At 46.1% G+C, this 25,785-nt stretch overlaps 1 protein-coding gene across 1 annotated transcript in view; it reads left to right on the top strand.

The window, feature by feature from the left end:
• The window catches only part of BACH2 (BTB domain and CNC homolog 2), a 71,633-nt gene extending 45,848 nt beyond the window's left edge, over positions 1–25,785 (top strand). Inside the window, exons 2-4 of the mRNA XM_045544032.1 lie at positions 7,815–9,407; positions 19,881–20,087; positions 24,524–25,785. Of these exons, the coding sequence (XP_045399988.1) occupies positions 7,815–9,407; positions 19,881–20,087; positions 24,524–25,006 (2,283 nt within the window). The 3' untranslated portion in view covers positions 25,007–25,785. The remainder of the gene's footprint in view (positions 1–7,814; positions 9,408–19,880; positions 20,088–24,523) is intronic.

Genomic DNA, 25,785 nt, shown 5'->3' with positions numbered 1-25,785 from the left:
ATGACCGCAGGAAGTGTCTACCTCGCCTAGGGCTGGAGGGGATTACAGGGACCTGTGAGCACTGAGGAGGGGCTGATGCCTCAGGAGCTGCTGCTATGGAGGAGACAGCTCCTTCCAGAGCCTCCTCCAGGGAGTGGGGGATGCAGCCACTTCCAGAACATACCACTGGGGAAGGAAAGAAAAGAGAAGAAGCAGAAGGAGCCACAGCTTCTTCACTCCTCCCACCTTCTGAGCTCCCAGAGGTGCCCCTTACTGGCAGAAATCCAATAAGTCAACAGCAAAAGCACCTAGGAAATGGAGTTGATAAACTCCCAGCCTCAGCACTGCAGAGGGTTTTATTCTTTTATTAGAAGGGTCGGTGTGAGACTGAGAGACAATAGTCAACAACCAGCAGCACATGAGTTTATAATGTCAAACTAAAATTAAATTAAATATTAGAAGTCAAAGATAGTAGATGGTCAGAACTATTTAGATTTTCCTGTTATATTCATATTAAAGTAGTATTACAGAAATACAGAGAGAGATAGATATGTAATAGATTTGGTTCTGGTCAGAACAGGTTCTGAATAATTTAAGAGTTTTTGTTTTCTAATTTTAAAAAGTTTGTATTAAGTCATGATTTAGGAAAAACTAGAAGATGTATGTTCCTGCAAACCCTGTGACAGGAGAAACCATAGCAGAAGTGTGAGTTGTTGTGGGCTCCTTCCTCAAGAGTTCCTGGGAATTGATTGCAGGGAGTGTGGAATCATGACTCAAGTCACGTCTCTGTTCACTGAACCTACATGATTTTCTTTTCTTTTTTTTTTTTTTTTAACCAATCAAAAAGTACCTTGGTGGTCTGGCCACCTTTTTCTGCCCAAAGATACCCATGATCCTACCCCTGACCTACGCTGCTGATCCCAGGAGCCCTGCCAGTGACCCTTTGGAGTTCAACTCAAGTGGAGTTCCACTGTTTGACCTCTACCCTGAGATGCCATCACCACCACCCCCAAAACTAAGGAGTCCATTACAGCTGGCTTCATAGGTGTACAACTTGTACAATTAATTGCACAAGGTCCCGGCTCAGAAGAGCTCTACACTTAGTTTAATGTTCTGCTGTCACTTTCCTAAAATTCTTAATAATGTATGAACAGAAGGCCCACATTTTCATTTTGCACTGGGCCCTGCAAATCACGTAGCCAGTCTGGTGTTGGGAGTAGGGTAGGGCATTTGCGAATAGAGGGCCAGGAAACGCCTCACTGAGAAAATGGCATTTGAGGAAAAGCCTGAAGGAGATGAGAGAATGAGCCAAACCCTTCTTTTACTTATTCAGATGAACTTCAACTCAGCCCTCAATACTCAGGGCAAATGTCACCTGCTCTAGGCAGCCTTACTCTGATGTCCTTAGCAGTTAACTACCCCCAGCTCTGTCCTCCCTAGCACCCTGAGAATACCTCTGTTACATTACTTAGATGATGTTGTAAACATTTATACTGAATATCTGTCTCCCCGGTCACCCCATTAGCTCCTTGGAGAAAAAGATGGTATTTTATTCATATTTGTAATAATAGCAAGAATAATAAGTGTTACTCAATGCCAGATCCTGTTCCAAAGGTACTGTCAGTATCCCATCTTACAGTTGGAGAAACTGAAGCACAGAAGGGTTAAGTAACCAGCCCAAGTTACACAGCTGGTAGGGAGTAGAGACCTAAATTCAAGCCTGCTCAGAAGAGAAAAGACAATTTATGTTTTAAGCCATATTCACTAGCACAGGTAGTGATGTTCTTTAGCAAAAAGAAAAAAAGAAACACTATATGAAATTATATACTCGTATGTATAAGTCAAATTCATTGTTGATTTAGTTTTTATATTGTTACCTTGGGTATGGAAAACAAGATTGGCTCTATCTTTACCTACAATGAATACTAAAATAAGGCCAGGTGTGGTGGCTCATGCCTGTGATCTCAGCACTCTGGGAGGCTGAGGTGGGAGGATTGTTTGAGGACAGTTCAAGACCAGCCTGAGCAACATGGTGAGACCCCATCTCTACAAAAAATTTTTTAAAATATTAGCCGAGCATGGTGGCACACACCTTTAGTCCTAGCTGCTCGGGAGGCGGAGGCAGGAGGATTACTTAAACCCAGGAGTTGGAGGTTACAGTGAGCTACAATCATGCTACAAGACTCCAGACTGGTTGACAGAGCAAGACCACGTCTCTAAAAAAAAAAAAAATGAAAAAATAAAATGAATACTAAAATAACCAGAAGCTTTGTTGAAATAGTGAGGTTAGTTAATTTAACAAATGTAGTATGCTTGTATAGCATGCTGTTTAGGGGAGAAGAATGTGGTAATATTAATTATAGAAAATTAAGATTGGAAGTGATGCCTCATCGCTAAATCAGTCTTCATCACGTGGAGTGGGGTGCAGTGCATGTGGGAGTGGAAAGGAAGAGTTAGTTGTCACCTGCCTTGGTTTTGTCATTTGACAAGTGCCTTGCTGTGCAATACATCCCAGAGGGATGGTCGATGGCCCCAGGGTTTTAAAAAGCCCGTGGGCATGGGTTTGTTACCTTCATCTTCCCAGTTCCTACAGTGTGTAAGAAATTCAGCTTCATCAGGAAAGTGTACCGGCATTGCTGAAGGTATAAGTTTTCGTGTTTTGTAAGGGACTTTGAGAAGCGTGCCACCCCTCTCCTAGGGAGCAGTCAGTAGATCCCCCGACTCCTCTGCTTAGCCTTCTGCTGGGCCCAGTGCTACAGCCACGTGTATATATTGCCAAGACCAACTGGGGAGACTTAATTAATCACATGGCTTATGTGATGTTCCAAGTCTCATAAAAATTCCCAGACCTATTTTGATGTATCCCTGAAGGCTGACTGCCTGATCCCTGTCATAGTCCAGAGGTGAAACTTGTTAGAAGTTTCCTGTCATAAGCTCTGTCCAGCAGCAAAGTGGATTCCTCATGAAAGAGTGAGCTCCCCAGCTCTGCAAACAGCACCCAACCCCATCCTCTTACCAGCTGAGTTTTTATCAATTCATCTTCCTTTCATTAGCAGCGTAGAGATGATACATCAGAACCCAAAGGAATAATAGGTAAGGGTCATAGTTTCAATGGGTCAGATTTTCAACACATTGTCTACATGTGGATTCACCCCATAGCACATGAGTTTGGTAGCCTGGCCTTTTCTTTCAGGGCTAACCCATGTGTGCCAACTGCTGGCTGAGGTCATCACCTCCTAGGGAGCAGTCAGACAACAAGGGAGGTGTTACTTCCTGCCCTCTTCCAGGTCTCAGCCCCACGTGGCACACTCCATTCTGCCCCCAGTGTGTGGTCCAGTCTCATCTGTAGCTTAATGAGTATTGCATATTATGGGACCAAGTAGTTATATATTTCAGCATGATGAAAACATACTCTTTGAAATGAGCCACCCAAAATATTTTCATGAAAAATGCAAGACTGTTATCCCAGATTGTCCCTACTGTTGTATTTTGCATTTGTTTATCATACCTTTAGACCACTCCTGACTGGTAGATCTTAGCCTAGACATGCCTGCTTTCCTTGGAGCGGTGGGATGCAGCTCCATTAACATCGGTGAAATGGAACTGGTCTGCTATTTCTAGCCACTTCATTCCACTTTAACTCTATGATCATTACTTTTTTAAATACCATTTTTATGGGCCATTAGTTTTGTGTGTGATTCTCCACCTCCCACCCCCTCTTATTTTTTTCCATTATTAGAGCCTTATTTGTTAAGAACAAAAAGTAAGTAATAGTGCAGACTTGTGGTCACAGTTTCATGAACATATAGCTTCACACTGATGCCTGGAATTTGCCTTCTGAGAACAATGAGTGAGTTTTAATGGTTCCTGAAAATGGACAAACAGTGCAAGCTTCTCAAGATGGAGACTAAACCAATATTTAGGAAGCCTCTGCCCATTTTAACACTGGCTGGCAGGAGTGATAGGCACCTGTTTTCTGTTTTGTATATTTGGAGCTATTACCACTGCCTGAAGGTGCACCAGAGATGGGTTCCTGGGAGGGACCCCTGTGGCAGTTCAGAAGGCACCCACTGTACCAAAGCAAACTTCAGCCTAGAGTGGACACCCCAGGTGTCCTGGTGTGAGGGTTCAAGGGGCCCCCACAAACCTCAGCATCTCCTCCTCTCCTGAACTTGTCTTGATTTCTCAGTTGACAACCAGTCACATAATTTTACTATGGCCCTTCCGTTGTTCACTTACATTTTTACTTAATTGACTTCATTGTTCATGCCTCTTCTCCAAAGCTAAATGGTAGGTTTCTTGAGCACAGGGCCATGTCTCTCACAGCACTTAGCACAGGAGGAAGAATCAGACTGGACTTGGGTGGAATCCCCAACTCTCCACTTACTAGCTCTGTGACCCTGGATAAATTCCTTCACCTCCCTACTTCTGAGTTTCCTTATTTGCAAAATAGAGGCAATCATGCTGGGTGTTACAAGAGCCAGTTAGCGCAGCGCTGGATGCTAGGAGATGCTTGGTAAATGGTAACTGTGACTCACTAGACAAAGCTTTGCACAAGCTGAGCAAAATTTTGCAGAATTGAGTATGACAAAGCAGAACTTAAATTAATGTGGGAAAAGGGCTAGTTACGGGGTGTTGAACTTTCATGGTAAGGACACCATTTCCTCTGCCCTGGGGCTTGACTGACAGTTTACAAACCGATGTTTTTTTATTCATGACTCTTTCATGACCTATGATGATCATTTCAAGCTCAGCATGTTTCCTAAACCCAAAGGGTCTGTCTGTGATCCGTGGAGTGTCGTTGATTTGTGATGTGGAGACTTCTCAGCATCACCCTTCCCTGAGCGGTGATGCCTTCTCCAGCTCCTTGCAGCATGTGGCAGATGGTGACACTGAGTACTACTCCCTGATCTAAAGGTCTCATGAGTGTCCCTGACTTCTTGAGACGTTTTCTTTAAGAGAGGCCTTGGAGGGATAGGAATAAGGCTCACTGAGACCAACGGCATGAAAATAAATCAGAAATACTGGGACAGCAGCTCTGGTCAGGGGCAGCAGATCCAGAGCAACCGGTGCTCCCTTCCCCTGACCCTAGCCCTACCCAACCCCCACCAAATAATGCAGAAGCAGTGATAAGGATGAGAGATGAGGACTGTATGAAAAGTATAACCAGCACTGAGATCAGTTTCCCACGTTTCCCATATAAGTGAGCACATTTGCCAAAACTCAAGATGTGTCTTATCTACTCACTCAGCAACTGGCCAATTGCCTAGTAGCATAGTAGCCTTATGAGGGGTCAACTCTGCCTTGATTCTGCCATCTCTCTCTTTGTGGTGGATCCGTGCAGCAGTGAAGGAATAGGTCATGTGACAGTCTTACCACCTTCTTTAGTTACCTATAAATACACACTTCCTCACTTTTTTCACCCCTTTTTAAATGTTCCTGGGAGAAAAGTACACAAAACAGATATCGTAGGTACTACTTTGCTGAATCTGTTACCATGTCAGCTTAGCAGGGCACAAAAGTGTAGGTTAGATGAGCTCCTTTTTAATACTGGCCCTCTGGGACAAGACAGGGATTCTCGCTCGTCTGTCTTTGCTCTGCTAATTGGCTTGGTTGGCTGGTTTACACAATGCCGTGCTCCAAATGTAACTTGAGACAACACCCTCTAAACAGACTGTGTTATCACCTTCTGTACACAGTAGTAGTTAGGGGCGCAGTTAGACTCATGACATATTCAGTAACATACAAGCTTTTATCAAGTATCTGCCATGTTAGAGACCCTGAGTTAGATTAGATGCAGGGTTACTAAGAGAGCTGAAAACATCCCTGGGCCGGGTGTGGTGCCTCACGCCTGTAATCCTAGCACTCTGGGAGGCCGAGGCAGGAGGATTGCTTGAGCTAAGGAGTTCGAGACCAGCCTGAGCAAGAGTGAGACCCCATCCCTACTAAAAATAGAAAATCAGTGGGCACAGTGGCTTGTGCCTGTAGTCCCAGCTACTGGGGAGGCTGAGGAAGGAGGATTGTTTGAGCCCAGCAGTTTGAGATTGCTGTGAGCTACAGTGGTGCCACTGCATTCTACATGGGACAACAAAGCAAGACTCTCTCCAAAAATAAAAAATAAAAAAAAACCATCCCTGATCTGAAAGAGTTTGTTGTCTTATGGTAGAAACAAACACAGTTAAGTATAATAAAAGGGAGACAGCAGTGATTGCCTGTGTAGGACTGTAGAACTATAATGTTGCAGTCATGATTTTTCATTTGTTTTGTTTTTTAACCAAATATCTCTGGACTAAGATATCTGACAGAATTTTTTTAATTTGGAATTTTATTTAACCACTTCAAAAATATTAACAATTAAAATCCCATTCAGTTACGTGTCTAAAAAATTTCCTTTACTAGACAGAATGCAATGCTATAAAACCAGTGCTACCCTGGAGAACCCAGGACATTTCGTCATCTGGCTATGGGAGCTGAGAGGACAGTGTCATTCGTTTTCTCTAAAAGGATTGGAGAGGGCTCCCAAAGAAGTTAATGCCCAATTCAAGAAGTTGAATCTTGAACAGACACAGGTCCTTGCAAGAGTGTCAGCTCTGTGTGTTGCAGGAAATTTAATACACACAGCAGTCAGCTGCAAAGCTTGCCAGTTCGTCTTGCTCTGCACTCATTCTCTCAGCTGAAATTTTTGATCATTGTTACCATAGCTTCCAGCAAGGACCCCATGATTGGTGCTTTCATTTGATTTGTACACTTGATTCATAGACCCACCTCCCCTTCCTATGGGGTCAGCAGTGCTTACAAGAACCTGGAGGATGCTTGGCTTTATATGCGGGGTAAGGAAGCCTCCCCTGAACACCGGCAAGTTTAATCTATTTCCATCTGAAAAACCAATGGCCTTAGGCAACATATTCTTAATTGTTTAAGTCATTGTGTGGGCTCACAAGTGTGTTTGTGTGTGTGTGCAAGCTGTGCATAAACAGTACATTTTCAATCTGTGTAAAATATAATGGATAAGCGGCAAACAACAGTAGGCTTAGCCCCTGAAGATTTACCAGGAAAAAAGACAGCTGCATGGCAAAGCTGCTGCCAATAATTAAGGAAGGAATAGCCCATGTCCTGTGCCACTCAGCAGCTTCAGCCATTTAAATGACAGCCAGATTGTTTAGCTCTGTAGCCTCCATTCATTATGGGCCAGCAGTTAATTTTTTGGTGAGAACATTGCTTTTGCTTGTCATCATCTCTGTTATCGTTATAAGATCAGGTATGAATGATGCGGGAAAGCCCCAAGTAGAAACCATGATGGATATGAACACAACAGTTGTTTTTAATGTCTCTTTTCAAGTGAATGAGGAAAAACTATTTCTGCAACCCCACGGACTTTGAGTTTTTAACAGGGTCGTATTGCCAATTTTGTGGATGACAAAAAACGATAATGCTGTCTTTGGCTCAAGTGAGCTGCTCGAGTAGCTCCTTGTGTAGAATGGCTCTCAACAGGCCTGATTGGGAGGGAAATTAATAGGCTTCCCATTGTCACCGTGCATTTTTGCCAAGATATTTCATTAGTGTAAACACTGGACCCGTTGTCATCTTGTTTAGCCACTTGACCCTGGTGATTTTCAATTCCGCTTGGGCTGTGATGAAGTACAGCAGTGGCGTGCGGGAGACAGGCACTAATTATTGGAAGCAGCATCATTGCTGACCCAGTACAAGATTAACTGCTCCTTTGCAGTCTTTATTCTGGGACGTTAGCACTGTCTGGTTATCTTGCTTCAGTTGAGGGATTCGGGACAATAGCGGTGCTGATGGTAATGTTGGCGATTTCCCTGTTTGTTTTGCAGGTCACGGCCAGGGGCTTTGGGCCGCTGTTGCAGTTTGCTTACACTGCCAAGCTGTTACTCAGCAGAGAAAACATCCGCGAGGTCATCCGCTGCGCGGAGTTCCTGCGCATGCACAACCTGGAGGACTCCTGCTTCAGCTTCCTGCAGACCCAGCTCCTGAGCAGCGAGGATGGCCTGTTCGTGTGCCGCAAGGACGCTGCGTGCCAGCGCCCGCACGACGACCGGGAGAACTCCGCGGGAGAGGAGGAGGAGGAAGAGGAGGAGACCATGGATGCCGAGACGGCCAAGATGGCTTGCGCCAGGGACCAGATGCTTCCAGACCCCATCAGCTTTGAGGCCACCGCCATCCCGGCGGCAGAGAAGGAGGAAACCTTGCTGCCCGAGACCGACGCGCCCACGGACACCAAGGAGAGCTCGGAAAAGGACGCGTTAACGCAGTACCCCAGATACAAGAAATACCAGCTTGCATGTACCAAGAATGTCTACAATGCGTCATCACACAGTACCTCAGGTTTTGCAAGCACATTCAGCGAAGAGAACTCTGGCAACAGCCTCAAGCCGGGGCTTGCCATGGGGCAGATTAAAAGTGAGCCGCCCAGTGAAGAGAACGAGGAAGAGAGCGTCACGCTCTGCCTGTCCGGGGATGAGCCCGACGCCAAGGACAGAGCTGGGGACGTGGAGATGGACCGGACGCAGCCCAGCCCCGCCCCCGGCCCCGCCGCCCCGGTGGGGGCCGCCGGCCTGGAGAGGTCCCGGAGCGTGGCCTCGCCCTCCTGCTTAAGGTCTCTGTTCAGCATAGCGAAAAGTGTGGAGCTGTCTGGCCTGCCCAGTACGTCCCAGCAGCACTTTGCCAGGAGTCCAGCGTGCCCTTTTGACAAGGGGATCACTCAGGGTGACCTTAAAACTGACTACACCCCTTTCACAGGGAATTACGGACAGCCCCACGTGGGCCAGAAGGACATGCCCAGCTTCACCATGGGCTCACCCCTCAGGGGGCCTGGGTTGGAGGCTCTCTGTAAACAGGAGGGAGAGCTGGACCGGAGGAGCGTGATCTTCTCCTCCAGCGCTTGTGACCAAGTGAGCACCTCGGTGCACTCATATTCTGGGGTGAGCAGTTTGGACAAAGACCTCTCTGAGCCGGTGCCAAAGGGTCTGTGGGTGGGGGCTGGCCAGTCCCTCCCCAGCTCACAGGCCTACTCCCACGGTGGGCTGATGGCTGACCACTTGCCAGGAAGGATGCGGCCCAACACCAGCTGCCCGGTGCCAATCAAAGTCTGCCCTCGCTCGCCCCCCTTGGAGACCAGGACCAGGACCTCCAGCTCTTGCTCCTCCTATTCCTACGCAGAGGACGGGAGCGGGGGCTCGCCCTGCAGCCTCCCTCTCTGTGAGTTTTCCTCCTCGCCCTGTTCCCAGGGAGCCAAGTTCCTTGCCACAGAACATCAGGAACCAGGCCTGATGGGAGATGGGATGTACAACCCAGTCCGACCCCAAATTAAATGTGAGCAGTCTTACGGAACCAACTCCAGCGATGAATCCGGATCGTTCTCGGAAGCAGACAGTGAGTCGTGTCCTGTGCAGGACAGGGGCCAGGAGGTAGGGAACCCACATAAATTCAAGCATGTGACCCACTCTCTCAGTCCTTTATCTGGACTTTTCCCTGCCCTTCCCCCACCACTCCCAGATTGTTCTTATTTGCCAAGATTAAAGGTGACAGTGAAGGGACTGCCTCCCTGATCCATGGAGGAGGGATGCTGCAGAGTGATTCCAAATTAACCACTTTGTCCTAGAAGGCATGTGATGGTAGATCTAGATTTCAGTACTCAACAAGCAGAGGCGAGCTGCTTAGTGAAAAAAGCTTAAGCCTAATGCATGGAAGTGGGCTCAGGTACTTCAGATCATTCCCTTCCTCCTCTCTTTCTCCCCTGTCCTCCATCTGCTTTGAAATGATGCCGTATTCATCGCCCTCATCCTTGCCCTTTTGCTCTATCAGCATGAAGGAAAATGGAGAATCTTTTTCGAGATTGATTGGTTGAAACTAAATAGATTGACACAATACAGGTGCTCTCCCAGCACCTTTTAAATTTTGCTTGTCAGCAGAAGACCTCAGGGCCATCCCATGTCCATCACGGTGCAAATGATAGAATGCTCACCGTTCATCCAGGCCCCAGGGTCGTCACAGCAGCCACACAGAGCGTATAACAGATCATTTCCCAAGCTCCCCCAAAGGGTAGGATGTCATTCTGAGGAGTAGTGGGGTAGAGTCGTGGTTTTGTCCACCCTGAAACAGAGTGCTTTTTAGAAGAAATTTCCAAAGGTTCCATCTGTGTCTTACCCTTGCTGGGCAACTGGGGATGGAACAGCAGCGGCCACATCATGAGCAAGACTCATGTGACTGAGAAGAGGGAAGAATAGGAGCCCCCGCAGGTTCCCACTACCCCAGTAGTGAGAGTGTTCCCTAGAAGGACCCGAGGGAGGCTGTGTCATGACCTGGCATTTGCTGACTGACAAGGAACCAATCCGAGATTGCTTCCTGTGTCGACGACTGCCTCAGGAGCAGAGTGAGGGAACCCAGGGACGAGTCCCTCCTGAGAGCTGTGTAGCCACAAAGCACAGGGAGAAATGAAGCATGGTCCTCGCTAGGCCACTGCCCCTCATACCCGCCTGCGCTCCCTGGATGGCAGCCTCTGTAAGGCAGAGGATGCTAACCTGACCAGACAGCTGAAATGCCACACGGGGTGAGGTGGCTTTGCACAGAGCCACGTGCGGTTTATTCAGCCTCCACAAGATTGGCGAGAGGCAAATGAGGTTTTAGTGTGGGCATGTTTTGAAAATAGATTCCACAGTTCCCTGTGCCAGCTGCAGAAATGCCCTGTGGTCACTTTCCCTTCTCTGCTAGCTAGCCTGGTTTCTGCTCTTCTGTTACTGCCTGGCAGAAATGGAGAAAGGCAGAGAAACGTGGAGCAGATTTAATTTATTGAAAGAAATAATAAAGGAAATGGGAATGGGAACTAGTCCCATCTGAATACACCATATGCCCTTAGGTTCAGGATGGAGGGTCGTGCCCAGTCCCCCAAGCCAGACTCACATCTGTGTCCCTGACCTGAGAGGACTGAAATGAAAGGCTATGCACTCTCCTCACTCATTCTTTCCCTCTGGCCACAACGTTTGTGAGGTTTTCTTTTTGTCCCTGAAACTGTTAATAATCACTGGGCCCAGTTTGTCTGCATCGTGGTTTGTCTCACCAAGGACTGGTGTGGTGAGACGAGGACAAACGCCTGAGTCTTTGCTGTTTGTCTCTCCCTTAAGAGGAATCCGGCCATTCGGCGTGATGGATTGTGTTTTGGTGACATTTGCATATGTTCAAGGAACTGTCGGTTTCAGGTACATCTTCTTCTGCCCCTCTAATATCCCAAAAGACAGCTTAGAGTCCCTTCTTGGAACTCAGTGTCACAAGAAGAGCACATGTGTTTTTTCTGTGTTGGGCTGTATCAGTTATCTACCTTAGAACTGAAAATAGTGACTCAATTAAAAGGATGCTCATTCAACTTGTACAGTAGTCATGACCAGGATTAGTCTCCCCTCAAGAAATACCCCTGCTTTTAAAAATAGTTTTATGTTTTTACTTTCCAAAAAAAGAAGCTGTTGTTTGCATGCCTTAACAGTGAAAGAGGAGACATTTACCAAAGCCCTATGCCATTTCAGGAATCGCAGCCCCTCTCGGTAGTACATTTTGGATAGGATAGGTATAGTAAAGCTAAGGTTTTCCCAATTTGACATTTTAGTATTCCTAGCATAGAAGTTAGATTCTCTAAGAACTGTCTCAGGGACTTAGCATGACTGCTGCTCTTAAAGTTTATAACTTGCTTTCGGGAGTTAATACTCGGATGCTGGTGGAACTGTGGTCCTCACTAATGACGCTGAGGGCAAATCCTTCCCCAGGAGTCAGAACCTGTTTTCCTGAACTGATCCAGAAGAAGCCAGCATCTGTTGGGCTGATTCTGCCTTGATCTGCTCTCAGATGAGGCTCAGGTGTCTTCTCTTCCAAGTGAACCCCAAGGAGACACCACAGTCAGAAACCAAAAGGGATCCTAGCCCTGGCCAGCCACCAGCCTGACACTTTAGATGCACTTCCCCAGTCTCTCTTCCCCCACCTCTGGAAGGAGCCAAAATGTTAGATCAATGCAAAGTGTGAGCATACCTTATTTTCTATAGGATGTTCTGGTTATGCCATGTTAAGTAGCTCTTCCATCTCATAAACATGAACTTCTCCCATCTCCGATCCTTTTTAACTGTTCCCTAGCTTTGAAAAAGCTTGAATTAACACAATGTTGGCCTTTACCAGTATTCAGCTTTTTAAAATCACTTTCTTTTATTTTCTTTTAAATACTAGAACACGACATACCTAGCCCCAAACATACCACACTTAGCAGGCTTTCTCTGTGCCTACAACAATACACAAATATATATTCACATCTCTAGAAGTTTGGGTTTTATTTTAATGCCATTATATTGTATAATTACTCAAACTCCTTTTTTTTCCACATAGCTATCTACTGTGTGCATGGCTCTAGGTCGATCACATAGTGTTCACACATGCTTCCTTAATATCCATGGTTCTTATAAATCACAGTTCATTCAGGTAGCACCTAGTAACAGACATTTCAGTTGTTTCCAGTTTTTTTCCCTGTTATGAACATTGCCACAATAAACATTTTTGTGAACACATTATTAATAGTGGTGCTTTTATTTTTGTGGGTTAAAGTCCCATAAGTGGGTTAAAGGTTGTGCCCATTTATTAAATACTACCTAATTACCTTCCCAAGAGGTTGTAGCAATTCACATATCTTTTGGCAATTTAGGAGTGTCCATTTTCTCTATTCTTGCCAGTACTGGTAATCATCAGTCTTTTTAATTTTTGCCAATGTGATGGGCAAAAAATGGTGACTACTAATGAAGTTGACATCTTGTTTTATGTGTATTCAACATTTATTTTTCCTTTCCTATGAATTGCCAGTTTACATCTTTGCCCACTTTTGTGCTGTTTAACTTTAAATCAATGTATAGGAACCTTAATTCCTAATATTAGGAATATTAGCCCTTGCTCATAAATGTTGCCTAGATTTTCTCCTAGTTTGTTTGTTTATAGTATCTTTTTCCATATAGAAAATTTTAATTTTTGTGTAGTCAGAGTATCAGTCTTTTTCTTTGTGACTTCTGGATTTATTACATTCTTTAAGAAGTCAGCTTGGGAATTTTTTTCTTCCAATGATGGAAAAAAAAATGAACAAGTCATGTTAAGTGAAAAAAGTCACAAAACAGTATGCACAACAAGGTCCTACTTTGTTTCATAAATATACATACTGTATAAATAAAATCAGTATAGAGAATAAGATGAAATTGGAAGCAACTTTGGGGAGAGGGAGAGTAGGGAAGGCTTCATTTCCATGGATGTCTGTAATGTTTGAATTTTAGATGTGTATGTCTCACACAGGCTGCTTTTTTAAATTGAGACATAATTCCCACATCATAAAATTTACCCTACTGAAGTGAACAATTCAGTAGTTTTTAAATATAGTCACAATGTTATACAACCATCACCACTAGCTAATTGCAGAACATTTTCATCACCCTAAAAGGAAACACCATACCCATTAGCAGTCACTCCTTACTGCCTGCTGCCCTCAACCCCAGGCAACCACAGATCTGCCTTCTGTCTCTATAGATTCGCCCGTTCTGGACATTTGGCACAAATGGAATCTTAACAATATATGGCCTTTTGTGTCTGGCTCCTTTCACTGCAACATGTTTTCAAAGTTCACCCCTGCCATTGATGTACCTTGTCATGTGTTAGTGCTTTATTCCTTTTTATTGCTGAATGATACTCCTTTATGTTGATCCATGCCACATATTGTTGACCCATTCATCAGTTGAGAGACATTTGGGTAGCTAACACTTTTTGGCTGTTATGAGTAACACTGCTACGAACACTTGAGTACAAGTTTTTTGAAGACATATGTTTTCATTTCTCTTCATTATATACCTAGGAATGGAATTACTGAATCATATGAAAACTCTGCATTAAACCTTTTGAGGAACTACCAGACTGTTTCCAAGGTCACTGTCGCATTTTACATTCCCACCAGCAGTGTGGGAGGGATCTAATTTCTCTACATCCTCAACAACACTTGTTATTGTCCATCTTTTTTACTATAGCCATTTAGGGGATGTGAAGTATCTCAGTGGGGCTTACAGGTTTGTTTTTAAATTTTGAAAATTATAGAAATGTCACAATCATTTTCCAAGTAGTAAGCTTCTTAGTAAGACAGTTTTGTACCTGAATCATTTCTAATTAATTGTGGATTTTAGTAAAGAAGCACCTAGATAATTTATTTGCACAGCCAAAAGTATCAGTTTAGTTGGGCTTGCTTTATTAACATGTTTTATGTCGAGAGGAATAAAATATATTAGAGTGAGTGTGTGTGTGCAGCAGAGAGAGAGAAAATGAGAAACAGGTCCAGAGCAAACATAGAAATGGTATAGAAGAGCCATGTCTGACTCTAACTCTTCCCACCCAAACACTGACTTGGAGACACATGTTGTATGTAAAATTTTTACAATCATTTTTGTGGTTTGGTGGATCAGCCATGTTTTTAGAAGTGTCTGTAATTGGTCTGCTTAATAAAAAGAAGCCTTGCTGGGCAGCATAGAAGTCAGCCATATTGCTAATTAAAACAGTGTTTTCATGTTGTCTAGAAGAACATTCTTAGCGTCTGGAATTCCAAAGCACACTATATGTCTGGAAGAAGAAACCATGTGACAAAGAAAGATAGGGCTGACAAACAATAGCACTTCATGTTTATAAGGCAGTTCAAACTTTTCAAAGCACTTTCTCCACCTATTATCCAGTTTTATTCTTCATAGCAACCCTATAAGCGAAGTAGGGCAGGTATTATCTCCCTCTGACTCACAGATCCTCAAAGAACTTTAGGACAGAATAAAGACTCGTCTGAGCTCACACAGCTAATTAATTGCAGTATCACGACTAAATCCCAGGTGTCCTGCATTTGTGCCAGAAACTGGGCCATGAGAATAGAATGTAGAAATACAATTGTGCAGGAAACATTTCTTGGTCTGGGAGGGGAGATTCGTCATTGGTTTCTGCCCAGCACTGAGCTGGCTGTCGCGGTTCCAGCAGCTCTGGAATTATCCGTCCAATGGGCGTCTTGCTCCACAGACAACTCATGGGGATCTGAGGGTCCTATAAGAGCACAGGTGTCAAAGGCTTTGAGGAGCTGGCCACACCATCATTGCCTCAGGGTGTCACGTTAATGTGACCCTGTTCCTGCAGGTTCCATACAACATCTGGTAGTAAAACCAAGAAACGAGATAGGAAAAAATAATTCACAAACCGCTCTTCCACTGGGATTTCTGGAGGAAGTAGATGCTTGTTTCTGGCTTTTTCTGAGAATTCTGCAGCTACGTCCTGCTTCTCTAGTAACCTTCACCCGGCAAACCAGAAACACCAGGGAAGTGAAATGAGCGTTAGGAGGTATGATGAGGTGAGATAGATTCAGTACCGTCTGATTACAGCTCCATGAAAAATATGAAAACAGAGATCACAGGGAAATCCACCAGAGCAAGAGAGTCATCGTTTGGGGGGGTAGAAATTGTTTTGCCCTTTCTGTATACGTACTGGAATATTCTGAAAGAAACTATACATATTATATAATTTTTAATGATTTTTTTTAATAGGAAGGGGCTAATGGTTTAGGCTGCAGAGTGGGGGTCGTGGTTGGCAGCGGGGAGAAGTGGAGGGGGTGATTGCTGTTTGGTGAGAAGGAGGCGCTGGCATCTCAGGGTCCAGCCTGCAGCTCCCCTGCTCGAGCCCTCTGCCTCACCGGTGCAGACAGCACGTTGAGGAGGCATGTTTAGGTTTTGTGCACCATCCAGCTGTCACATCTTCCTCCTACCTTTTGCCACCTTCTGAGGCCAGAGGTCCCTGGGCACACTGCAGGGACCATCAATTTCCTTAACTGCTAAACAGCAGAAACCCCCAAAAGGTCTAACCCTCCTCTGGTCACTGTTTAGCAGGGCAGTGCAGGTCCCGTGCTGTACACCGAGCTCTACTCTTACTCCTCCTGTCGTGTTCCAGAGGGAAGCGACGAGTCAGCACTTTGCTGGAGCTGGGTAAAATCAACAGTAGCTTATCATGCAAACTGGCACTGCCCCGTGGTGCCCTGTTTGGCCCTTGGCTTGCTGACTCAGTGGCTGCCCCTGCCTCACTGAGCCTCTTCTGAGAACCAGGTCAGCACCCACAAATCCCACATGCCCTTCCCTTTATATACAGCCTGCTCACCCAGAGCCACGTGTGGCTGGCTGAGTATAATGAGGCCATTCAGACAGGTGGTTGGCAGGACTCTTTCATCTTGGCAGGTTAGGTATTCTGCACTATTTATGAGGGGCTAGTGAATGAAAACCAAAGCACCGCTGAGCAGTGAAATCCTGGGAGAGTAAGTGTGTGGAGAGACAGTAAACAAGGTGTTCAGTCCTGCTGGGCCTATATGTGATTATTCTCTGGAAGAAAGAGGGGAGGCCCTTGATACTTCTCAATCAGCTTTCCAGGGCCAGGAGGCAGTATCTGACTTTTCAGCCCCATGTGGCAATGTTTGGGTGCCAAGAGCCTGTGAGGAGAATGTTCTCCAAGGGAGCAAAGGATTGGTGGCTGCTCCCTATTTCTGGGGAAGATGCCCCTTGGCTTGGAACTTAGTGCTCTGAAAACAACAAATGGCCGTGGTGAAGTCCCCACTGTGCCTTGCCAAGAGCACCTCAGGGAGTCCCCCACTTGTTCGTCAACGTAAGACCTCCATTGCTAAAGGGTAACAGAAACCTTTAAAAAGAAACACAGGTGGGGTTTTTTCCACATGGAAGAAAGTCTATAGCTGACTCTTCTTTGCCTCTGACCCTCTTTAAAAAGTGGCTTGAGTTGCAACAGATCTGCTGAAATTTTATATGGCCTTTTGCTTCAGGGACTTTGAAACTGGCATTGTTGATTTTTCCTTTTTCCTGGCAGCCCTCTGTCCTGTTTCCCTAGTGTTTTATATTCACTGTCTAGATGATTTTAAATATGGCAGCTCTTGGTACAGAAGCCCTTTTGACTTTCCTCATAGCCTGAACTCTAGGTATATTTTCTTTCTGAAAATAAGTAAACACATTTAGAGCAGAAGCGGAATGGCTTTGTTGTCTGCAGAGGGGGAAACTCCACAAGCCCCTAAAGTGCCACAACCTCTGCTGTGTCGAAACATCCGTGTCTCCAACAGGCAGGTCTCTGTGTTGTTGAGGCACTGTCCAGGATCCAAGTGTCTGTTTGTTATCCAAAGGGTATAAAAGGGAAATCAAACATTCTTTCATATCATTCTAAGCCCTGTGCAAACAGCCTCACGGACAAAGGCCCTTCCCGAGCCCATAACAAGGAGCCGTTTGTCCCGGCTGCCTGTATCTAGCAGTCGGAGCATGGCTGAGCTAAGAGTGGTGTCCTGTGCCCTGCTGTGACTTTGCTTTCTTAGACCAAAATTTTGCAGGTGTCATGGGACAGAGTTCACCATGTGGAAGGTGAATCAGAGCACCCATTGGGAACCTTCAGCAAATGCCACGTCAAACAGGCTCAGGGCGGTGAAGTAACCTGACAAAGAAATTGCACCCAACCACAGAAAAGTCAAATGATCATTTAGTATGTTTGCCTTTGTGCATGGGGATTAGCCACGAATGCCAGGATCAGGACTCGTGTCTGCCTGTATCTGACGCAACCAAAAAAAAGCCTGAGCTTAGGATAAAATATCTTCATTCTCACTCCCTGGAAGAACATAGACTTAACAATGCAGCATCTGAATACTAACGAGAGTTGGTTTCTTCTCCCAAAAATATTTTGATCCGTTAAACCCAGGCCTGTGTGTTTTTCAGGCTCCTCGGGTATACCGAGTCCATTTGTCTGTCTTCTGGGGCTGTGTTGTCCCATACAGCAGCCACATTCTGCACATGGCTATTGGGCCCCTACAGTGTGGCTAGTCTGAATTGTGACCTGCTGTAAGGACAAAATACTTTTTAGATTTTGAAAATATAGCACAGGAAAATGTAACCTATCTCAATAATTGTGTTATGTTAAACTACAGGTTGGAATTTTGGGATCTATTGGGTTAAATAACATACATTATTAAAATCAGTTGACCTGTTTCTTTTTACTTCTTTTAATGTGGCTACTGGAAAATTTTTAAATCACATGTGGCTCGTGGTGTTTCTAGAATATTAGCGCTGTGCCAGCCCTTGAAGGAAGTTTGGGTTTGTAGCGCCACCTGCTGGCTGGCTAAGGCAGACTCGCATGTAAGCGAGCACTAAGCAGGCTGAGCTGGGAAACACCTCGTCTCTTGGCCTGGCAGCGTGCAACCTTCCTTTTCCAGGAGTTTCAGAAGCAGGACCAGAAGGTCACCCAAAGCCCCTGAATCATCAAGAGCCTTGGGAAGGGTGATATCAAACTGCCTGAAGGTGCAGACCCGTGTTCTTCACTTCATGGGTGCTGAGGAGGCCCTAGAGATAGACAGCCTGGGTTCACCCCTCACCTTTTGCACGCAGGGCTTTTATAGGCACTCTTTTTCATGGATTGTGTTTCTTAAGAAATGTTTCTAACAGCCATAGGGTTATAGCCAAGCATTTAACAATACAGGGGAGGACACAGATCCAGCCTCCAAAGACTGGTATCCTCTCTTTAGATAATGCTTAATTTGCCTTGATTTGTCAAGAGTATGAAAGTAGAAATTTTGTGGATAAGGTTCCTGCATCGGTTCTCTATTGTTGCACAGTAAATCACCCCAAAACTTAATGGCTTAAGACAATAATCATTTAACCTCTCTCACAGTTTCTGTGAGACATATAAATGTGAGTCAGGAATTCAGGAGTGACCCGTCTGAGGAGCTCTGGTTCAAGATCTCTCATGAGGCTGCAGTCAGATGTTGGCTGGGGCTGCCTCATCTGAAGGTTTGACTGGGGCCAGAGGCACCATTTCCAAGGGGGCTCATCCCATGACTGGCAGGGTGATGCCGGTTGTCGGCTACAGGCACCAGCTCCTCTCCACCTGGGCCTCTCCATAGAGCCGTTTGTGTGTCCCCAAGTCACAGCAGCTGGTTCCCTCCGGAGCAAGCAGTGTAAGAGGCATAAGGGGAGGATGCAGTGCCTTTGATGACCTAGCTTCAGAAATCACACGTCATTACTTCCACTGCATTCTGTCGGTCAAAAGGCAGGAAAGGCATCCTACCTCTCAATAAAGGAATGTCAACATTGCATTGTAAAAGGAAATGTGAGATGGGATGGCCATTTGTGGAGAAAACAATCAGCCTAAGTGCCAAATACTGATATAGCACTATACAGCAAAAAAAAGGGGGGGAAGTGCCCCATTTTTCAGATGAGGAAATTAAGGCTCAGAAAGAAAACGATTTGCCTGAGGTCTCATGACTGGTGAGGAGGATTAAAGCCCAGTTCTTCTGACTCCCGGTCCACGTGGGCGGAGCCTATCCAAGTTATCTCCTTATCCTGCCCTGATGCTGTTGTAACTAAGACTCACCCTGATGACTGTTTTTCCAGCATCTTCAAGATGTGTGGGGCTCTCTTCAGTCAAGTACTTTAGATAAGTCTTTTGTTATCTCCCTATAATTTGTCATTTCATTGAGTTAGGCTATATATATCTTAGGGAAGTAGATTTCAACTAACTATAGAGTCCTTAAAAGAGTGCTGCAACAGTGGAAGATGACACATTTTTCAATATTTTCCATGCCTTCTGCTTCAAAAATCTCAGGAATGACAACATTATAACATTTATGTGTTCTTAGTTCTGTTTGTCGGAATATTACATCTCTTGTGTACTTGAACAGGGAAGAATTCGTCCCTACTTGCTTTCAGTAGTGTCCATATTACTTGGTCATCTTAAAAAGGAGGTTTAACCATTTTTTTTTATATTTAACCTGCCATAATTAAAACTAAAATCCAGCTGCCATACTCATATTGTGTTATTCTTGGTTTCAGGTCAAACTTCCTTTTCCTGTAGATCAAATCACAGATCTTCCAAGGAACGATTTCCAGATGATGATCAAGATGCACAAGCTAACCTCAGAACAGCTAGAGTTCATTCACGATGTCCGCAGGCGCAGCAAGAACCGCATCGCGGCCCAGCGCTGCCGCAAGAGGAAACTGGACTGTATTCAGAATTTAGAATGTGAAATCCGCAAGTTGGTGAGTTGTGATCAGCCACCCCAAAAATGAAAAGTTACAGCAGTGAAGGTTGAAAAAGTAGAGAGAAGGGTCACCCTTCAGGGAAGTTTGGGTTTACTTTTAAGCAGATTTCTCAACAGCAATAATAGCTTTACATCTACAAGGTGTGTGTACGTGCAGGTGTGTAATAGTCTGTCAATATTTTACATCCTCCAGCCGTTCTATATAGGTAGTTCTTTTTTATTTTCCATTTGACAGAGAATAACAGCTGGTATTTATTGCCTGCATCTGTGGGCCATGTAGTCTTCTGAACTATTGTTTTTGTGGAATCACATTTAATCCTCACACTAACCCTATGACTTAGGTACTGTTTTATCCTGTTTACAGAGGAGGAAACCACGACACAGAGAAATTAGGTAACTTCCCAGTACACAGTAGGGCTTGAATGCAAACCCAGGTGTGTGATTGCAGTTTGTATGTTTCTTACAACTGCCTTCTCTTTCCTCCCAGCAGAAGAGTGTAGGTTAGAGATAGAACCCCTCATTGCTCAGCCAGATGATCTCATGGTGCCCCTTGCAGCCCCAGAGCCCTTGCTTTTGCAGTTCTGCCTTGGAGTGACTGCCTTATCTTTCCTGGGCCTGAGAGTGTTTTGTCTCAGACAACAGACTTCCCCATACTCCGAGCTACGTGCCCCCACTCCTTCTCCTTGATAAGCAACCTTAAGCTACAGGAAATAAATGCAGGTGGCCTCTTGCTCCTGGCTGTAGCTTTGAAGGCAATCGCGGGGTCGACCTCCTTCATCTCGACTTTTCAGTTGGCCAAATGCTGGAAACTCATCTCAGGTGCCATGTCTGTGTCAAGCTGAAGAAGAGGAGGCTGCGTAATGTGATCCTGATCCAAGTCTGGGTCCTCAGACTACTGGCAGCAATCTTTTGCTCATGGAAAGCCACCGTCCTGATGAGAACCTAAGAGTGAGGATGAGATGTTTGAAAAGTACAAGGAAATGGCATGTGTTATCAAGATAGCTCTGGACTTCAGGGTCTTTTTTTTTTTTTCTCACTAACACCCACCAAGCAGGGAAAATCTGCCTGTGTGCAATAGCTCCCATCCCCAGCAAAGTCAAGCCCAAGCTCCTTAGCAAGACATCCCTGCTCTGGTTCAGTCTGTAGCTGCTCCTCCAGTGTCACCTCCCACTCCCCTCCTAGGACTTGAGCCACGGTAAGATCAAACTGTCTGCAGTGCCCCACATCTCCTGGGTCTTACACCCCTGCGCTTGTGCCAATGCCCCTTCCCCTCTGCCTTGGACATTCCTCTGCTTTCTCTGACCCTCTCCATTGTTCTTTAAGAGTCACGTCACGAATCACCTCTCCAGGAAGCAGGGCGATTTTCCCCGAGTTCCCAGTTAGGCCGGGCGCCTGCCCTTGGAAGCCTGACCTGACCTCTAGCTTGGTGCCTGTCACTCAGTCTTGAATTATCTGTGTATGTGCCTGTCTCCCCAGCACCTGGCCCTCGACTCTAAGTTCCTCAAGGATAAGGACAGTATCCTGATCATCTCTGAATCTCCACTTGGGCCCATTGTGAGCTCTCAGGAAATGTTGATTGCCCCTAAAATTTACTGCGAATTGTGACTATTCAGATATGGATATTATGAATTTCTTCTTTCTTTAAAATTTTTCTGTCATGTCTTAACAACAAGAAAATTTAACTTAAACCACATAAGGAAACGAGATGTTCCTGCTGGTGAGCGTGGGTCTTCCGAAAGCCCCCCGGGCGCAGGTAGCTGAGCCCGCCGGGTGTGAGTACACAGGGTCTTAGGCACATGTCTGTAGTAATGCTTGCCCTGTGCTGATCTTCAAGTAGTAGAGTAATTGTAATCACCCGTATTTGAGAAATGCCTGGTTTTAGTAATTAGCATCTGCTTGGAGTGATTTTGTAATACTGAACAAATAAAATCTAAGCCGCACACCAGGCAGATATCTCAAGCGCTTTGCTAGCTGGTAAACCAAGAGGGCATCTCCTAGTCCTCCACCCACGTTGGGCAGCTGCGTGTCAGTGCTGACCAGAGTTCCACATGCCCGTCAGTGTTCACTGGGGACTCAGAGCTTCATGCTTTTGACCAAGGCGTGATGGTTACTGCCTTTCCCGCAGAGAGCCAAAACACCCTCATATGTGGCGCCACATTTTCTTCCCCCTAAAAAGTGGCCCTGAGCATTTAACCCATGAGTAGGCCTGCAGAGCTCAGTGCCTTGGCCAAGATGGTGGGGCGGACTTGAGCTCGGGATTCCTCTCCTGGGGCCCCATAGCGCTGCCCCCCACGTTGCAGATTTCCAGGTTACAAGCAGAGAGGTCCAGGGTGCACGGCCACACATATAACGTTTCTTTCCCCAAGGAGACCTCCCAGATGTGCTTTGTTTCTTTTTTTTTTTTGAGACAGAGTCTCACTTTGTTGCCCGGGCTAGAGTGAGTGCCGTGGCGTCAGCCTAGCTCACAGCAACCTCAAACTCCTGGGCTCAAGCGATCCTACTGCCTCAGCCTCCCGAGTAGCTGGGACTACAGGCATGCGCCACCATGCCCGGCTAATTTTTTCTATATAGATTTTTAGCTGTCCAAATCATTTCTTTCTATTTTTGGTAGAGACGGGGGTCTCACTCTTGCTCAGGCTGGTCTCGAACTCCTGAGCTCAAACGATCAGCCCGCCTCGGCCTCCCAGAGTGCTAGGATTACAGGCATGAGCCACCACGCCCGGCCAGTGTGCTTACCGGCCAGTGTTTCTTATCGGCCACTCGCCTGGTCCAGTGGCGGGCATGGTGCTGGCGGGCGGGGCAGCTGCCACCTCCGCAGGGTCCCCAGCGGCCTGCGCTCCCTCCCCACTCCCGTCCCCCACACCCCCGCCGCTCAGCTGTCGCAACCTTGCATGATGTATTTCTCTCGAGTTGTACTTGTACATCTGTTTATTTTTCATGTTTAAAACATGTTTTCTTGATAAATTTATAAATATTTTAGCAGGTGCCCTTTCCCCGAGTAAATCTCTCTCCGACACACACGCCCACGCCGCCTGCCAGATTGCGTTTGTTACCGCACGTGCAGCTCCCGCGCAGGGGCCCCGTCCCTTGGGCATGTCCTGCGCTCGTTCCTCTCTCTCTCCCCGCCGCCTTCATTTTCTCTCCCATCCTCGCCCGGCCCGCCCGCCAGCCCGTGCCCAGGGTTGGCGAGGACTGGCCTTCACCCTGCTGCCATGGCCACTGTCTTCCTCCCTTCAACCTCCTCCTCTCCTCTCCTCACACAAATACCGTGGTAAACCTTAGTTATTCTCGTCTCTGGGGCTGAATTCATCCCTCCGATGGGGCAGTGAATTTTAGTAACACGGAGCATCTGTACGATTCTGCTTAAGGGGGAAAACATCTCAGAACTTAGGCTGGTGCGTGAGGGCTCAGGCTCCTCACTTCCGTGCCCCTTCCACGTCCAGGGAGAGTCGCTGCTGGAGGTTGACTGCGCACTCCCCAGCTGTCCCCACGGGCATCCCTCACGTTCCATCCATGCTGCTGCCCAGGCCAGGGAGCCTGCTGGTGTTAGCTTGAACCATTGGAAATTGCTGATGGTTGACTTTTTTTGTTTAGTTTTTGAAATATAGACTCAGTTTTTTAGGAGCAGTTTTAGGTTCACAGCAGGTTGAACAGAATATACAGGGAGTTCCCACACGCACAGCCTACCCGACTATCAACACCCCCCACCAGGGTGGCATGTTTTCTATGACTGATGAGCTGACACTGACACGTTACCGCCCAGAGCCCATGGTTTATATCAGGGTTCACTCTTGGTGCTGTACATTCTATATAGCTTTGGACAAATGTATGATGACATCAATTTACCATTATAGTATCACACAGAGAAGTTTCACTGCCCCAGCAATCCTCTGTGCTCTGCCTACTCATCCTCCCCACCCTTTACTGAGCCCTGGCAACCGCTGGTCTTCTTACTGTCCCCATAGTTTCGCCTTTTCAGAATATCGTATCATTGGAATTAGTCCATTTCTGTCCTTCAAAAATGGCAACCTAATACATTTGGGGGAGGTTTTCAACCACAAGATTTGGGACTCAAGAGTGTTCCATTAATTCTCTATGAACCCCAAATTCCAGGAAACCAGAACATTGACTCCCTGAAGTTTTCTGGTTGGTGGTGATTGGCTGGATGCTTGCCTGGGCCTCACGGAGGGAGGAAGAGACATCAGCAGCACCTCCGTCTGAATGGGCGGCTCAGATAGGAGACGGGGCAGGAGCGTGTGTCCAGGCTCCGTGGATGTGTGTCTTTCATGTTTCTAGATCCTGACCTGGTAAACTCGTCCATGAGTGACATTGTAATGTAGGATACAGAAACAAGGGCCGGAAAACCCCCAGAAACAAGGCCTTGCGTCTGCCACTTCGGGCCTGATGGAACCTTGTCTTTTCTTTGTTGTCCAGGTGTGTGAGAAAGAGAAACTGTTGTCAGAGAGGAATCAGCTGAAAGCATGCATGGGGGAACTGCTGGACAACTTCTCCTGCCTCTCCCAGGAAGTCTGCCGAGATATCCAGAGCCCCGAGCAGATCCAGGCCCTGCACCGGTACTGCCCTGTCCTCAGACCCATGGACCTGCCCACAGCCTCCAGTATTAACCCCGCACCCTTGGGTGTCGAGCAGAACCTTGCAGCCTCCCAGTGTGCAGTGGGGGAGAGTGTGCCCTGCTGCTTGGAGCCTGGTGCGGCTCCCCCCGGGCCCCCGTGGGCACCCAGCAATGCCTCCGAGAACTGTACCTCTGGGAGGAGGCTGGATGGCACTGACCCGGGAACCTTCTCAGAGAGAGGACCTCCTCTTGAACCCAGAAGCCAAACGGTGACCGTGGACTTCTGCCAGGAAATGACTGATAAGTGTACAACTGACGAACAGCCCAGGAAAGATTTCACCTAATGACTCGGATCTGCCTCCCAGTCCTCACACCTCTGCCATCCAGGTGTTCTGCAGCCAGCCTGTGGCACTGTTCCTCTGTTGTCTCGAAGAACCAAGAACGAAATTGGTGCACACTACAGCGGTCTTAGCAGCAATACTGTTCCGAAGTATTCCCTCCTCATTCAAGCAGGAGTGCTAGATAGTTACCTTCACTATGGTGCTACCCCTTGCTCAGGCGAGGAAAGACAACAGTGACAACACTGTCTGTCTGTGGCTTAATTCAGTCTTCACAGGGATAGACTACAACACCTCTAGGACCCAACCACGGATTTTTTTTCTCAGTGGCCCATGTCACAAACCCTATCTCAGGAATTTCTTCTGAATGTTCAATTTTTTTCATTGAAGACAGCTTCTATACACATCAAAGTTTTATAGCTAGACTGTACATATTATATATAATATATATAAGATATATATATATCTCCATATGCAAAAGTCCTGCATGCCTCAATTTTCTCATCCTAAAACTGGAAACTTCATTTCTCATTTATAAACAGGTTCCAACATTCCTCTTATTTTGTCTCTTATGCTAGAACTAGTTTGGTAACTGTTAACATGGTCATTTTTCTTGCTTCTCAGTTCAATTCAATTGTACTTATTTATGGACAAAATTCAATGTTGGAAGCTTTTTTTCAAGGTTTTATTTCAGACCTTTTTTTTTTGTTTGTTTGGTTGGTTTGGTTTTGGCCCCACCAAATGGTGTCATTTGAGCATTGTGGGTTTGTTTTTTGGGTTTTTTT

This window comes from Lemur catta, chromosome 2, assembly GCF_020740605.2.
Source record: "Lemur catta isolate mLemCat1 chromosome 2, mLemCat1.pri, whole genome shotgun sequence".
NCBI classification, from domain to species: domain Eukaryota; kingdom Metazoa; phylum Chordata; class Mammalia; order Primates; family Lemuridae; genus Lemur; species Lemur catta.
This window is presented reverse-complemented; position numbering and strand designations above follow the sequence as displayed.